Source organism: Chelonia mydas, chromosome 18 (assembly GCF_015237465.2).
Source record: "Chelonia mydas isolate rCheMyd1 chromosome 18, rCheMyd1.pri.v2, whole genome shotgun sequence".
NCBI lineage: Eukaryota > Metazoa > Chordata > Testudines > Cheloniidae > Chelonia > Chelonia mydas.
In genome coordinates this window covers 14,933,836-14,951,569 of record NC_051258.2, presented here as the reverse complement: position 1 = coordinate 14,951,569, position 17,734 = coordinate 14,933,836, and the positions used below count along the sequence as shown (strand labels likewise).

General features: G+C 40.6%; 1 protein-coding gene across 9 annotated transcripts in view; it reads left to right on the top strand.

Annotated features, from left to right (window-relative positions):
* The window catches only part of C18H1orf159 (chromosome 18 C1orf159 homolog), a 32,195-nt gene extending 16,241 nt beyond the window's left edge, over positions 1-15,954 (top strand). For 5 of the 9 annotated variants that reach the window (XM_043531517.1, XM_043531518.1, XM_027832359.3 and 2 more), the window contains 4 exons: positions 1,169-1,303; positions 5,948-5,973; positions 6,463-6,493; positions 9,034-15,954. In XM_043531517.1, the coding sequence (XP_043387452.1) occupies positions 1,169-1,303; positions 5,948-5,973; positions 6,463-6,493; positions 9,034-9,131 (290 nt within the window). In that variant the 3' untranslated portion in view covers positions 9,132-15,954. Of the gene's footprint in view, positions 1-1,168; positions 1,304-5,947; positions 5,974-6,462; positions 6,494-7,331; positions 7,479-9,033 lie in introns of all 9 variants that reach the window. The other 4 variants (XM_027832357.3, XM_027832355.3, XM_043531522.1 and 1 more) reach the window with 2 other exon arrangements.
* The last annotated feature ends 1,780 nt before the right edge of the window (positions 15,955-17,734 follow it).

Sequence of the window (17,734 nt, the reverse complement as noted above, 5' to 3'; positions counted from 1 at the left end):
TGTATCCCTGTACTTCTCTGGCAGAGCCCGCCAGAGAGGCCCAGTTGTGTTATCTTATGACCTGCACAGAAGGGGAGTGGGGGCTCTTGGATGTGAGTAAGCTGAAACAGCTATTGATAGGAGCCTCATGATTCCTGGTTTCTCAATCAAGTTCTAGTTTATGATGAGTATAAAACAAGTGCTGCTTATTTCCTTTTGTACTACATGTGATGTAACAGAGGTAAATCACCTTTGCAACCGGCCCTGTGAAACTTGTACCCACATGGTAAAGAAGAAGAGCTATCCTGCCCAGGGAAACTGAGGACTAATATATAGCTTTAAAAAAAAAAAAAGGAATTGCAAGATCTAGGGAATAGCTTTGGGAACTTAAGACAACCTATGTAGTGTTATACTAAAAATTTCACTATGCCAAGTGTTTAAAATCTCATTAAACATCTTTTGTCCCTGACCCTGAATGAAACAAATTTAAAACAGAATGAAGCCAGAATTTTAACTGAGGTAAAGTCTTTGTATTCCATTTACTGTAAATACCAGAGATGTGGTGTATCTGCTGGTTCTCTGTCCTGAACAGAAGAATTTCAGCATTCCTCTGCTTCATAAAATAAATCTGTGCCACCTCATGTGATCATGACCTTAAACAAAATATGTTAAGCAAATTGAGCAAATGTTTTGGAGAAATTTTTTTGCTAGTGTCTAACTTTCCTTTGAGGCATTACAAATTGGCCATTTTGAAGGCAGAATACCGGATTTAATGACCAATGGCCTGACTCAATCCTGTATTGGGCAATTTAACTTTACTTTAAGCGTTCTTATTATTTTGGTTACTAATCCACTTTTGTTCAATGCCTGGCAACACCAGGTTTGAAAAGGATAAAGAAGGAAACACTTGGGACAAAAATCTGTGGCTATCTTCAGGAAAACATAGAATTAAAATAGTGTAGGTAGAGGCTAAAACACAGCAAAATTAGTGTTGGAGGATTTTTCCTGACAATTTTGATGAGGTTTTCTGTCTGATATTTTGATACACAAAAGGAATGTTCTTCTCTCATCTAAATGTAAGGAAGTTTATTCTGTATTCTCTATAGCAGTGATGGGTCAATAAATCCCTTTGCCCCTTGTATCATACGGGTTTCTAGTAAATAATAGGCTATTTCTTCTGGTTTCACAGGGGGCCCAGAAGTGGCCGCCTCTCTCATTTTAGGGACATTCTTCATCAGTTTATTCCTGATACTGTCTGTGGCTTCATTCTTCTACCTCAAACGTGCCAATAAACTTCCAAATATGTTCTACAGAAGAAACAAAGGTAAAGTGTTTCTTAGTCATTCTCTGTTTCATCATTTATTTACAGTTTAGCTGGGAATTTGAGAGAAGGCCAAAACCTTTTCCATATGTTTTAGAGTTCCATGTTCTACATTATTTTTAATATACATATTGTAATCTGTTCTGTGCACTTCTGTACTGGGACCAGTGCAGTCCTACATACGCGTAAATGAACTGGAAAAAGAGGTAAACAGTGAAGTGGCAACATTTGCAGATGATACAAAATTACTCAAGATAGTTAAGTCCAAAGCAGATTGCGAACAGTTACAAAGGGATCTCGCAAAGCTGGGTGACTGGGCTACAAAAATGGCAGATGAAATTCAATGGTGGTAAATGCAAAGTAATGCACATTGGAAAACCTAATCCCAACTATATATACAAAATAATGGGGTCTAAATTAGCTCTCAAGAAAGAGAGCTTGGAGTCATTGTGGTTAGTTCTCTGGAAACATCCGCTCAATGTGCAATGGCCATCAAAAAAAGCTAACAATGATAGGAACCGTTAGGAAAGGGATAGATAAGACCATAAATATCATAATATCACTCTATAAATCCATGTTATGCCCATACACTGAACACTGCATGGAGTTCTGGTTGACCCTTCTCAAAAAAGATCTATTAGAAATGGAAGAAGTACAGAGAAGGGCAACAAAAATGATGAAGGGATGGGTTCTAGATAGATTTATGTGTAGTGCAGGGGAGGAGCCGGTGGTCGTGGTACATGTAGGTACCAATGAAATAGGGAAGGATAGGAGAGAGGTCCTGGAGGCCAAATTTTGGCTGCTAGGTAAGAGATTGAAGTCCAGGACCTCTACTGTAGCACTCTCTGAAATGCTTCCAGTTCCACTTGCAGGGCGAGTTAGACAGGCAGAACTGAAGGGTCTCAATGCGTGGATGAGACGATGGTGTAGGGAGGAGGGGGTTAAGATTTATTAGGAACTGGGGAAACTTTTGGGAAAGTGGGAGCCTGTACAGGAAGGATGGGCTCCACATAAACCGGAATGGAACCAGATTGCTGGCACTTAAAATTAAAAAGACCAAAGAGCAGTTTTTAAACTAAGGGCTGAAGGAAAGCCGACAGTGCAGAGGAGCACATGGTTCGAACAGACACATCCCTTAGCGGGAGGATCTATTAATGGAGATTCTCTATGTCCTCGTAAGGAGGAGAGGATGGAAAATGATAAAATCAGGTAGGAGCTTATACAGGGTAAACTCATAAATTGTCCGCCCTCTATAACACTGATAGAGAGAGATGCACAGCTGTTCTCCGCCCCCGCCCCCCAAGTATTAATACATACTCTGGTTTAATTAATAAGTAAAAAGTGATTTTATTAAATACAGAAAGTAGGATTTAAGTGGCTCCAAGTAGTAACAGACAGAACAAGGTGAATTACCAAGCAAAATAAAATAAAACACTCAAGTCTATGTCTAGTACAGTAATAAAAACTGAATACAGATAAAATCTCACCATTAGAGATGTTTCAGTAAGTTTTTTTCACAGACTGCAAAAAGAAAAGGAGTACTTGTGGCACCTCAGAGACTAACAAATTTATTGGTTAGTCTCTAAGGTGCCACAAGTACTCCTGTTCTTTTTGCAGATACAGGCTAACACGGCTGCTACTCTGAAACCTCTCACAGACTGGGCACCTTCCTAGTCTGGGCACAATCCTTTCCGCTGGTACAGCCCTTGTTCCAGCTCAGGTGGTAGCTAGGGGATTCCTCATGATGGCCGTCTCCTTTGTTATATGGCTTTGGTACAAGGCGGGAATCCTTTGTCTCTCTGGGTACCCCCCGCCCCACCCTCTAAATGGAAAAGCACCAGAATTAAGATGGATTTCAGTACCAGGTGATATGGTCACATTTTCTGTGAGACCCCAGGCCTTAATTGCTCCCAGCCTGACTCACAGGAACAGAGCAGTTCAATTGTTCTGGTTGATGGGAGCCATCAAGAATCCAAACCACCATTAATGGCCCACACTTTGCATAACTACAATAGGCCCTCAAAGTTATATTTCATATTTCTAGTTTCAGATACAAGAGTGATGCATTTATACAAACAGGATGACCACACTCAGTAGATTATAAGCTTTGTCATGATACCTTATAAGAGACCTTTTGCATGAAGCATATTTTAGTTACATTATATTCACACTCATCAGCGTACTTTTATAAAATCATACAGAGTGCATCACACCCAGTATGGTCATTCTTATGTTCATATGCCCTGAGTAAACACTTCCTCTGCATACTCTGTATGGTTTTTGTGGCAATACAGAATTTATCTATTTTCAGTTTAGTTTTTGCATGGATGCTTCTTGTGCAGTATCAGTGACTAACACCAGTTGAATTATTTTGTGGTGTCAAAGGGTCCAACAATCCAGCCCTTCACACTAGATGGTACTAAATGGTCTATATCTGGGGTACACACTCATGGTCTATATCTAGGGTACACACTTATGCTATGTGGACAGGAAGTATTTTTGTAGCATTTGACAATAATATTTTTCATCCAAGGTGCTCCAAACACTTTGGAAAGTTTTATTAAGCCCCACAACACTGTTGTTTTATATGAGTTTTACAGATAGGGAAACTGATGCACAGAAGGACAAGGGATTTACCCAAGATGAGGTGGCAGCAGCAGAATTAGGAAGAGAACCAAAGATTCCTGAAAAAGAATGAGGAGTACTTGTGGCACCTTAGAGACTAACAAATGTATTTGAGCATAAGCTTTCGTGAGCTACAGCTCACTTCATCGGATGCATTCATTCCCCCCCCCGCCCGCCCCGCTCTCCTGCTGGTAATAGCTCACCTTACCTGATCACTCTGGTTGCAGTGTGTATAGTAACACCCATTGTTTCATGTTCTCTGTGTATATAAATCTCCCCTCTGTATTGTCCACTGAATGCATCCGATGAAGTGAGCTGTAGCTCACGAAAGCTTATGCTCAAATAAATTGGTTAGTCTCTAAGGTGCCACAAGTATTCCTTTTCTTTTTGCGAATACAGACTAACACGGCTGTTACTCTGAAACCTGTCAAAAGATTCCTGGTTATTCCTCTGCTCTAACCACTACACTTGCCTCTGTGTTTCACATGGGGTTATTTGGGATCTCCAGAAACAGAGGAATGACCTGTTTTATGACCAGAATTCTTTCATTTTATTGTGAACTCTCCCCCACCCACCTTAGTTTCTGCTTTTGTAGAACGATATTGGAAAGAAATGTAAATCTGAAATGCAGCTGTGTAACTATAATCTAATGAGTTGAATTCATCCCTGTGGTAACACATGAAAGCCAGTAGAATTATACCAGGTATAAATTTTGTCCAATATGTAATTTTTATGGAGTCAGCTGGATTTTTCACACTCTCTCTTCAGTTGCAGAATCTCTGTAAAACAATTCTGTGTACATTATTGCACCCTAACCTTTCCTGGTCAGAGAGCAAGTGTGTAAATATGGTGTATCTAACTTCTGCACAGTAAATTTTGAAATAATATAGAAATGTATCTATATTTCTCTACTTGTCCCGACCCCTTCTCTGCCAACCCCACGTGTAATAGCTGCCATTTAAGAGATTCTACCAGTTTAACAATGAGCTACTCTTAGTCAGATCCATCCACTGATCAGCTGGATACCCCCTCACCTCCATTTAGCTTCTAACAGAGCTAATTCAAAACAAGACAGTCTCAACACAAATCAGTAAATAAGAGCAATACACCAGCAAGGAGGAACATGAGATCAAAGTGACACACGTAAACTTAATTGCATAGCACAGTTCCAGTGAATTTGGTGCCAATAATAGACACCTAGATGCTAAGCTATTTTGTGCTAAAGAAACTGTTAGTATCATGAAAACTGATGAATTGAAACCTGTTCTTACAAGTTTCTTTCAATACGTTTAGGTACCACAGGTCTCCCTTTGGGTGTTTGTAAGTGGGTCAAGAGCTATCATACTGTGACATCTAATCTGGCAGGTCACCAAACTTGTGCTGTTTAACAACATTTAGACTAGAATTTCTACTTTTTGTGCTGCTAGTTCTCTTTTGTCCTAACATGTCACAATGTTGAAACTGAGGTTTTTATCTGAGGGAGAAGAGTTAAGAGCCCACTGGAGGGAATCTCTTAGGATTTCTGCCAGGCTGAATTTCATTTTGCCTGGCTATTTGCTTTGTTGTCAGTAAAGGTTAGTATTTCCCAGTGTCTTCTGCTGCTTCTGACTCCTATATCCTTCTCTCTCCACACCATTTGCGGCCTTCACGCACTGACAGCTAGCTTCTACTGCTTTCCTTCCATGGCAGCTCCTTCAAGGCAAAGTGATGCTCCGGTGGCCTCCTCAGGGAGCAAAATAAGAACTGATTTAACCCTGTAGAAATAACTGTTTCCTGGAGAGCTTGAGAATCCTATGTCCTTAATGCACAAAAGCATCTTCTGGGCAACGTGCTCTGATTTCAAAATACTCTTGTACTGATGTCTCCTTCTAAGCAATGGAGGGAGAATTCTCCCTCGAGTGTTGGTTGGGATATTGGGCCTATCAGATTGTTCATTGTGAAGAATTTCTACAATACATAAGCAATTGAAGCAAACAGTTCCAACCTTCTAGAACAATAACGGCCTCTCTCCTTCCCCCTTAGCATCAGTTCTGCAGCCCAGTGAAACAGTAAGTAAAATCATTCCTTCTAAGGGATATAAACAAATAGTGTTAATTATTTATAGGGATACTGTCCGGTCAAATTTTTGGCCCAAATCAACAATTTTGTAGAAATGAAACTTACAAAACCTAAACTGAAAAGAACTGTCCCTGAATTACTTTTAAAATTCCAATCAGAACCATTTAAAACCAGATATTCCCCTGCAGTTTTTATCGCCCAAACTTTGCAGCAATGTATTGGTATATAAGAAATTGGAAGCAGAATTAACTAATAAAATAAAGCGAGTCTCACAAGTTTGTTGTCCTGAGAAAAATGCAGAAGTAAACACAGCGTTAATAATGAGAAAATAGATTTTTTACATTTTATTCTTTTAGCACAAGTGAGGACATTTTGCCTATTAAAAATAATTGTAACCTTAGTGTCCACTTCTAATTTCTGTAATATTAGAAAATGCAAAGATCTTTTATATTTTACTTGGCCCTTATTCTGTTCTGCAGGCATCAATGATACCTCCACCTACTTCTTCAGGTAAGGATCTGTTCCATGTTTGAGGGATCTTTAAACTTTATTGTGAATATTTTCACCTCCAACAACTTGCTCTGGTAGCTTTTTTTTTTTTTCTTTCCCCTTGTTAGCTTGTAATTAAGAAATACAAAACTACCTAGGAATATCCCCAAAAATCTGAATCTCATTGTGGGAATGCCAGGAATACCCAGTAAGTAAATATATATAAACTCCAGAATTCAAACCACAAAGTCTGTTCAGGGGACAGAAGTATGACAGTGTCTGTAATATTAACATTTGTTAATCTAGTGTCATTTGAGTAATTAACATGGACAACTTCATTATCTAGTAGAAGTGCTGCTTCCTTAATGGTATCTTTGGCAGAGATAGACAGCTTAGAAATAGATGGATGAGGGTTCAGGTTTTCAGAGGTGTTCAAAAACTGAATTATTCAGGGTGGGACATGTTTTCAGGGCTGGAACATCTTGAAGATTCCTGGGTGTCTCATTTTCAGGCTCACTGGATTGAAGCATGTCACACCTCTTCTAACAAATTACACTTACATGGTGTTTGGAACATGAAAATTGCGGGGGGTGGGGTGGGTTTGGAAAGGCTGTATTAAGCATGAAAAATTCAGGCAGTAACCTGTTCTCTGGATTGGTGCTCATCTAAGCAGTCCTCTTTCGTTCTTTCTTTTTAAACGCACATTCTTTCAAGCAGTGCTGAGTGTATGATTAAATAATCCATTCTAGGGATGTCTTTATTTATTCTTAACAAACCTCTACTGAGAATTGCAGGAAAAAAGCAGACACAGAGGCCACCAAAAAAAGCAGCAATACACTAACAAATATTATTCTCAAAGCTGTAGCTATCTGTGATGCTGATGTGCAAACAAGAAAGCTTAATGAAACAGAAACAGAACAGCCCTTGTCTGAAACAGAATATTGGCTACTTCTCCATTCAAAACATGGGAGAAGGTGAAATCAATCACTCTTTGTCAAATAAAAAAGTAAGCACTCTTTCAAGTTTCAAGTATTTCTGAAAACAATGCAAAGTCAAAAACGAATTCAGTGATACGTAACATTACAAATACTACAAAACTGTATTTGCTTATTTCACATGTAGGTATCAAAGAAACTTGTACTGCCTAATAGGGTAAATCTAATTATTTAATCAGGACACTACTGAAAACTAGTGTATACTGTACAGTAGAACCTCAGAGTTACAAACACCTCGGGAATGGAGGTTGTTCGTAACTCTGAACAAAACGTTATGGTGGTTCTTTTAAAAGTTTACAACTGAACGTTGACTTAATACAGCTTTGAAACTTTACTATGCAGAAAAAAAATGCTGCTTTTAACCATCTTCATTTAAATGAAACAAGCACAGAAACAGTTTCCTTAAAGGGAAGTTTAAAAAAAAATTGACGTTATTTTTTTTAGTAGTTTAACAGTACTGTACTGTATTTGCTCTTGTTTGTTTGTTTGTTTTCTCTGCTGCTGCCTGATTGTGTACTTCTGGTTCCAAATGAGGTGTGTGGTTGACCGGTCTGTTTGGAACTCTGCAATTCTACTCTATGTGTCTGATCTGTGTACTCTGAAGATAATGGTGAAACTCATATCGACTTTAAAGGAAGACCAATCAAGCCTTCCAGGAACTGGATAAAATGTTGTTGTGGGAGGGCGATTTTAAACAAGCCAAACTGTTTACTTTCATTGTGTGGGTGTATGTGGATTATTTTAAAATCTAAGCTGCAAGAATTAAGATTTAAATCTTGGTTACCACAATCTTAATTTTAGGCCTTCCTGCAGGCAGCATGCTGACTCTAAGGCTATGGCTACACTACGAGGCTTTTAGCGACACGGCTGTGCCACTACAACCATGCCACTAAAAGGCACGCAGTGTAGCTGCTGCCGACAAAAAACTCTCCAGCTCTCTCCTGCTGACAAAAAACTTCCACCCCTCACGAGCGGCAGCAGCGTTGTTGGCAGGAGAGCGTTCCTGCCGACAAAGCACTGTTCACACTGACGCTTTTCGTCAGTAAAACTTTTGTCGTTTGGGGGTGTGCGTGTGCTTTTTAACACCCCTGAACAATAAAAGTTTCGCTGACGAAGTGCCAGTGTAGACAAAGCCCTTGTCTGAATTTGTTCTGGGCTTCAGGGAGATATAATCTAATAGAACCAGGAACTCCTGAATTCTAATCTTGGCTCTGATCCTGAGACCCTGAGTGGGTGCAAGTGTCTTAGCCTCTCTGCCTTGGTTCCTATAGCCATAAAACATGAATAATATGTGACTTATCTTTGTAAGGCTGAAAATGGAAATAATAATGGAAACACTAGTATCCAATGAGCACCCAGTTCAATAAGTAACTTCAGTGCTTTCTTCAGAAGAGGCGTATTAGTGGGCTTTCTTAATCTTTAGTCATCGGTCGAATTTTCTTCTCTATATTCCAGAATAACAATAGCTACTTTTGGATCATTGGCTGTTGTGTTTAGGTATGAATTAATTATGAAGACATGACTAGATAGCAGTTGCTAACTGTGTGTCTGTGCCCACCCTTTCAGTTCGAAAGCCACGCTACGTCAGACGAGAGCGGTCGTTAGTGATGTCTGCATCCACTGCTATGATCCCTTCTGCAGAAACCAGGGTCAGCAATGTTTAGCCTTCAAAACTTTCCTGAGGACTTAATAAATATGCACAGTGTTGGAGAAACTTTCCGTAGCCACTGGAATGCCAGGAAAATGTCAGAAGCAGCTGACCTAAAAGCAAACCGAGCCACTGTGTCAAATGGGTTTGTGCCAAACGTGGACAGAGGAATTGAACTAATGCAAACGTGATGACTATAGGATATATCCAGTTCTGTGAACTGCTTTGATGGGCTTGAAAAGCACTTTTCTAGCTCTGTGGTTTCATTTGTCTCCTAACAGAAGCTATGTTAAAATCTGCAAAGAGTCTGCCTTTTTTGGAACACTTTCAGCTTTGGCAAGATCCATTTTCCTGCATTGTGATCAGCTGTCTGGTTGTAGAGCAGAAGCCCTCAGTGCAGCAGGCCAACACAGAGTTTTGGAGGTGGGCTTGTTTAAAGGACACATTTGTAAATGTTAACTCTAAGTGCCATGGCTTTAATGCTGCAGGAAAATACAAATGTATTTTACATGAAGTATCTCAATGCAAAAATTGATGCCTTCAGAAGCATCTTCTTCAGCTTCTCAGTCATAGAGGACCATGGTTTATAACTGTAGGTTTAGACCCACCTGTATCCAGATATTGTCATCCTAAGTGCTGCTGAAGACTGTGGTCAGTATGGGTCTGAACCAAAGCCCATGAAGTTGATGGGAGTTTCTCCAGTGAATTTCATGGGCTTTTAGATCAGGCCCTACATGAGGATCCATTTGCTGTGGCTTTGTAGTTGATAAGCTGCTATTTCTGCCCCACTGAGACACCCAGCCTTCCCTCATTCCAGCATTTCCTGAGGGTGGCTGTTGCAGTGTAAAGGAAGGCACACTCTGTAAGCTAGGTTGAGCCACCCTGAGCACTTACACACACTGATTTCAACTGGAGTTGTCATGGGAATTCTCAAGTAAGGGTTTCCCTAACACAACACAAGTCAGGGTTTCCCCAATCTAATCCTCCATTTGTGTGCATGAGGCCTACAGATCAGCACCTTAGCCTTTGACTTCCCCCACACATCACCTGCCTTTGTTTAAACCTCACTACCACAATGGGCTCTTTAGAGGAAATGACTCATGGTGGATTTTTGTCACTAGCCAGTGGTAGCCATCATGATTTCAAGAACACAACAATTGATCCTTATCTCTAAAAATGCTAAAGTAGCTGTCTCTGGCCAATGTGACACCAATGTGGAGAGTGTAAACCTCATGATTCAGATACCCTCTCTGCCTATGGCCAGAGGCTTGTTCAAAGCTTATAGAGTTAAGGTTTGGGGTGGGGGCAGGGAGGAGCTACTCGTCTTTTTTTATTGGATATCTATTTTATGCACATTTTAATGTAGTGTAAACTGTTTGAATTTCTTTCCTGAGAATGGAACCTCTCATTTTGCAGCTTTCCTCTAGTGAGGTCAAAGACAGTGGGGCTAAAGAGGAAACTATGAAGGAGCAGGGCCTGCTAACCGTACACATTGGACCACTATATGTAAAACTTTGACTCTCCTGCTATGGTTAAATCCAACCTAGTTTTAATTGCTATTTTTTCTGTCTGCTAAAACTTAACAGCCACAGTCAGTCAGGCCGTTTGAGAGGGGAAGCTTCTGTATGTAAGTTCTGTATGTGTATAGTTTGTTTGTCTGTCTGCAAACCAGGAGGTGGGTGTTTTGTCAGAGTTACTGTTTATGTCTGTTCTCTACATGTCAATAGGATTTACCTCTGATACAAATGACATTTTGAGGTGGTAGGAAGGCATAGGGGCTATGAACTGATGAAGTGTCAGAAACAACTTAACCTTATAGGAAAAAGAAGTAACTATGCAATGATACAATGCAAAGATATTACATCTTTAATGGGAGGAAGTTTCTGCTTATGAATCTGTCGATGAAACTGCATCCTTGCATGGCATAGTTGCTCATCAATTCTTTCCATACATAAATCATTGATGAGTCATTCTCTCCATTGCTGTGAGGGGACTGTCACTGGCCCATGTCACTGCTACATGTATGTATCTGTCTGATGAACCCTGTCTGACCCTCAAGTGCATCACTGTAACAGTTTAGTGCCAAGTATCAGATGCTTTGTCCTTCTCCCCTCACGCCCAAGACAGAGTTCAGGTTTCTCAGTGCTAACGTAACTTTGTCAAACTTTTCGAACACAGCAAATGTTATTCCCATGGGCTTTGTAGTTTGCTCAGATCACTTTAATGTTGTCTGACCCAACTGGATCCCTGGACAGAACCTCGTTAGTTTTTGTTGTTGTTGTTGTTTTGCACTGTCATGTTAAATGCATAGTGTGGAGTTGTTGTTTTCTCCCCCATACAGCTGGCTTTATTGAACACTTGATGACTGAGTCTTGAGCTGTAAATGGTTAATTCAAGGACAAAGGACTGATATTTAATGTACTGGGGTATTTTTAAATTGTGCCAAAATAAACACCTTTCAGCTTTTTTAACTATTGTTGAGGTCATGCATGTATTTGCTTTCTAAGCACAGGAAGAAAGGGGCAAACTTAGCACAAGAAGCAAATCACTGACCCTTCTCACTTGGCGTGTTGCCTCTTCCATAGCTCACGTTTCAGGAGAAAGTAAAAATGTCCATAATTCTCCTGTCCAATTATGCAATATGATAGCAGGGCAATAAGAGGGGACTGGAGCAGAATTCCTTGAGAATCTGTTTGCCTCCAGAAGCACTGAAACTTGTCCCCTTTAACTTGTTTACCATTATAAATGCTCATTTACAAGGATCTAATGCAGGGGTAGGCAACCTATGGCACGCGGGTCAAAGGCGGCACGCGAGCTGATTTTCAGTGGCACTTACGCTGCTTCCTGGCCACCAGTCCGGGGGGCTCTTCATTTTAATTTAATTTTAAATGAAACTTCTTAAAACATTTTAAAAACCTTATTTACTTTACATACAACAATAGTTTAGTTATATATTATAGACTTATAGAAAGAGACCTTCTAAAAACGTTAAAATGTATTACTGGCACGCGAAACCTTAAATTAGAGTGAATAAATGAAGACTCGGCACACCACTTCTGAAAGGTTGCCGACCCCTGATCTAAAGCAAGGAATAAATCACCCTTTATGCCTGAATTCAGAGGTGATGGGCCAAATTTTCTACTGGCAATAACTCCACTGAAGTTAGTGTAGTTATGATAGCTGAGAATTTGGTCTGAAGTAAATGGTTGTTTAAATTTCATGTCACTGAGTTGACATAAGGTTGTGTGGATCTTGCACTAAAGAGACAGATGAAGATAGCAAGAAAAAAATCTAACGCAATGAGGCTGTAAGGTAAAGTAGACCCTTCCATACATGAAAGCGATGTAGTGTAACACTTGTAAATCTGAACAATAAGTTCTCTTTAGCTACAGTCAAATTCTTACAGACCTCTAATCCCTTCATAGTAAAGCGTTTCTTTCTGAAAGGAGTTTGATGGGATGTTCTTTACTGTAAACAGGAGGGTGTGTTTTGTTTTCCTCAAATTTACTTTGCAAATATTCAGAGTAACAGTGAGAGATGAGCCAATGGAAAGTATGGTGCACAGTCAGACAGCCGAACTACAGATGGTTAAATAAATACAAAGGTAAGAGTTGAGCAGCGATCCTATACATGGGAAACATGCTATTTTCAGCAAAGTATGTGTAGGCGCAGGGACAAGCCAAAAGCTTTTGTACCTACTACGTAGGCACTGGGAAAATTCCAAAAAAGTGTTGTCAAAGCAAGGATGAGAATGCAATGTATGAAAAGATTCAGGCAATGAAAATGATCCCCTGGGAGCGGAAACTCGAAAGGTGTTTTGTCAGTTAACTGGACTCTGAGCCAAAGCACATGCCAAAACAGAACAACCTTCTTGAAGATGAAGTGGTCAGTGCCCGAGCTGTTAGCCACTTGATTGAATTCATTAGATGGAACAGGAAGTGAACTGCGGAGAGTAGGCGCTGAGTAAGTGTACAACAGAGAACAGACTGAGGCAGCATATAGGGCATACCTGAGAGGGGCTGTCTCTTTTCTAAGATATTCATGCCACCAGCTGAAGGTGAGTGTGCACTGTATTGAGGAGAGTATGATGGACAATCACTTTTTGGACAATAAGTGTAAAATCTGATACCCAATTATATACTCTTTCCAAAATGCTGGTGCTGGCATCCTGCTGCTTTGGACTGAGTAACTGACGCAGAAATGACATTCCCCTCAGCTAGACAAGTATAGCAGCAATTCTTCGCTGTATGGCTAGTGTCTGTAAATTTGTATGGGCAGCTAACTATATGGTTAGGACTCCTCCACTTCTTGGCCCTGCCATAAATGACTTGGATTAGAGCCCAAAGTGAGCCTGGACCTAGATTTCTGGAATCTACCTGTCCTGAGATTGCTTCTTGAGCCTTTCTTGCACTCATTCCTCCCAGGGAAAGTTTCCCCAGGGAGTATCTCTGGGAAATGTATACAGCGTCTTAAGGGAATTCTACACCTTCCTTATGATAAACTCAGGGACAGGAGGAAGTCATCCTGAAAAACAAATCAATAGTGTGAGAGAGGTGGTGTGGGTGTGTGGAGGGGAAAAAAAGACAGTGTTTCTTTGTAGGCAAATGGCTTAGCTAAGGTTTATCACTCGCACATTCATTCTTCTACGCAGCTAGAGGGAATGGGATGGGGAAGACACCAAGCCAATGCAGAATGGCCCAAACCCCTCCATCCCATTTAAGCCCCATGTAAGGCTGTGTAGGGAGTTTTAAGCAGCTGAGTGACCAGGTGAGAGTGCCATCTAATGCAAACCCCCAGATAGGTACACCATTTGTGCTGCAACGAAACAGTCTCCACAATGATACAATGTCCATTGGCTTCAGTAGGAGTCGTACCTGCTCAGACCAGACGATGATTTCGTCCTGTGTTAGCACTGTCATGGGTAGAAGTGTATATTAAGGAACATGCCTAGAGGCTCCATTTTGTGTTGAATTTTGCTTGCATTCCTCTTGCCACAGGACACTGTGAGGTCTATTAGCATGTATAAAAGCTACTTTGCATCTTTGTCATTTATTTTTAATGCTCCCTGGGAAAGAAGAAATGAAATGGTGTAAACTTGATCATTTTACAATCCGTGCCTTGCCATATTTTTTATTGTTAACTGATTGGATGCAACAGCATTCAGATAAATCCCAGTCTCTGAAAAAGCCTGAATTACAGAAATGCAATTATGTATCTTTACCCAAAGCATGTAGAGAAAACTGTTTTTAAACAATAGTTTTCAATATGATATAATGCAACTCTCTAAACTATTTGCTACAAAGGATTAGGATTTCACCGTCATCCTGGCTTTATTTTTTGGTAATAGAACTAATGTAGGAGGGATTAGGCTGTAGACCTGTCAGTTTCATTGTATAATGAGCAATGTTTATAAATAGATCATTGGCTTTGTTGCAACCTCTCTTCCCTATACCATCATACTCATCAAATTAAAATGTTCCCCTCTGTTTCACAACCTTAGTTCGTGTAAAACTGTAATCCTTTGGATTTACTTCCTAAAGGGCTATAGCTGATCCAGAACACTGCACTACAATCTGCCAGCTCTTCAAATTCCTGTGACCTCATAGCTCACGATCCTGGTGACATCAGTGTTTATAAAGTTTTCATTTCAATCACTTCCCCTTCTTCCCCTCTAAAATATACCACTACTTCACTGTCCTTTCATGGCCATGGCTGTGTTTCTAACATTAATGCTACTCTGCACCAGAACCAATCACACCCCTGGCCACCACGTACATTGTGTTTCTTGGGCATCAGAGCACTACATACCTCTGAAATAGACTGGAGAGGACAAGAGGTGAAATCTTTATTTGTATGTGCTCCACGCTAACAGGCATTCCCAGCCTTATGATGTGAAATACTAACCTTCTACTGGGGGGAACTGTTGATTCCAGCCAGTTATATTTTCCTAAGCACTTTGTGACCCATTTAAATGATACACTCAAACTATTTTAGTCAGTGCCTTAAAGTGATGCAAAAATGTGTCTAGTAGTAGACATACCAACACCACCAAAGTTTGCGGATAAGTGTACAAAGAAAGGAATTCTTGTTCGATGGGTGTTTTACGTGTTATATAATGAGCTACCAACATGTAAAGTATTAGGAAATGAGCTGTAATTAGTAAAGCCCAGATCACTAGTTGGCTGAAGGCAGCTAATGAGAAACAAAGCCTTGCTTAGCATCGGCGGCTGATTCAAATCCAACCCAAATCATTAATGATCACAAATTGTTGCCGTGCAATGACTTTGGCCTGTGTGAAATGAGTTTGAGTCAGTTCCCTAATGAGTAAGTGTCCATGTCACAAACCACTATCAGAACCGGTACTAATTGGCCAGGTTGGCAGTCTTGACAGAGGCCCAAGAATGAATGAGCACCCAGAGAGAACTTTCCTCCAATCACTAAAGGTCAGAGTTGAGAAACTGGCTGAGCAACTTCTGTTCTGCCTGACACTGAGTAGGTCAATTCAGGGACTGACTTTCTTCTCTCATGCTGGTGTAAATCAGGAATAACAGAATGGAAACCAGGGAAGCTACGCCAGTGTAATAATAGGAGAGGACGTTCTGGCCCACAAGCTCCAGAGCTGTCATGCAGCCCCTTCCATAACCACTAAAATTGCAAGGACTTTTTAAAACAAACCCATAATCCATTATTAGATCAACTTGTGCCTTTAGATTTGTACATTTTGCAGGGCAGGAGGTCTATTTGTCCAGCACTTTTTTATGCCTTGTAAAACTGCAATGCTTTATAAATAAAGTGCCCCAAACCAGTATAGCAACTGGGTGTGGGTGTGTGTGTGTGTATGTGGTTTTGTTTTGTTTTAAAGTAAGCCAGGATCCATTTGCAGCGAGAGCAGACTGAAACCTGAAACATAACTCATAGTCAGGTGACCAGCACGGCACAAGAAGGCACGGATGTGGATTGCCAATTGCATCGCTGGCTGATGAAATAATGCATCTAAACACGTAGTAGCCTATGTACTGTGTGTATTCATCAGAAGCTAATTGCAATCCAAAGACTTTACATACTAGTTTTAACCAATTATTTTTGCATCTGTGCTCTGACCTGAGAGCTGATGTAATATTAAATATGCTATACCAGATGAGAATTATACAAGGGCAACATGATTTAATGACTCAGCACCATAAAAGATACGGTTTGGTTATTTGTCATCTCTTGGAATCCCCATGCTGAAAATGATAAAGAGGGACGGGGAAGGGTGAATAGAAAGTAATACAGGTTCTGAAGTTTTTACAAAACATTGGTAAAATCAACCCTAGAGTTTTAAATAATGAGTTCTCGCTAGCCAGATGGTCTTCTGGCACACAGGCAAATCCAAAATGAAACTCAAGCTGACCTGTACAATGGAGTTTACTTGGGGTGTGTCCATTGGCCAAAAAAAAAGAAAAGAAAAAAATCTCGAGGAAAAGTACTCAATGGCATTCAGTTACAACATCCCAGTTAGATCTGTTCTCCCCACTAGTCGGGCTGGTGTCCAGGTATTGTACCCATTCTGAGCAGCAATTAGGCTCAGTATAAAGACAGGTTTCAGAATAACAGCCGTGTTAGTCTGTATTCGCAAAAAGAAAAGGAGGACTTGTGGCACCTTAGAGACTAACCAATTTATCTGAGCATAAGCTTTCGTGAGCTACAGACTAACACTTCGATGAAGTGAGCTGTAGCTCACGAAAGCTTATGCTCAAATAAATTGGTTAGTCTCTAAGGTGCCACAAGTACTCCTGCTCAGTATAAAGTATCTTGTGTGTTTTCTGTAGTTCCATTCCCAATATTTGGGGGAAAGAGGGAGACAGTGTTGTGGAGGAAGGGAAGAGGAGGTACTGAGAGGGAGAAGAGAAAAGGACAAAAGAGATAGGGACGCTAAAGGACAAAGAGAAAAGAGATGATTTCTTCTACTTTTTTCCCCTCTTCTCTCTTTCCGTCTTTTTATTTTCATGGCCAAAAGAAGAGAAAAGCCCATGCACTCTTCCTCCCGCCCTGTCCATTTTGATGCGAGACACGTTGGCGAGCACGTGGTTACTAATAAATAATTGATGGCACTGTAGGATGAATTTTATGTTACTCCAAGGGGTCCAGGAGGGACTCAATGGCAGATTGTTTGTAAAAAGGCTGATGGAGCGCGTTCCTCACCTAGAGGGGGGTAGGTAGAACGGCTGCATGTGAAAGAACTGAAACGCTGGAAGAGAGGCAGGAAGCAAACAATGTGAGCCAACTATACCGGAGGTTTAAGCTAGGGCCCGGTCCTCCACACAGCTCAAATTCCATCTTTGTGTCCTTTATTTACTCGAACTCTGTCCAGCACACAGACAACTAGTGGCTGAATAATATACTGCAGGTAAGCCGCTAATGCATCTCTCGCTACTAAACGCTACCCCAGCCTAAATCCTCCCAGTTCTTCCTTGTTGATCTCTTGTCCAGGAAAGTTTCCTGGTTGTGATACTTCCAGCAAGAACAGGGCTAGCCCATAAAGGACTCTAAGCATCCAGGAAGGTTGCCCCATTCATTTTATTGCCCCATTATTCTATTATCTGTAATATTTAGTATCAGTTGCTTCCTCCTGCCTGT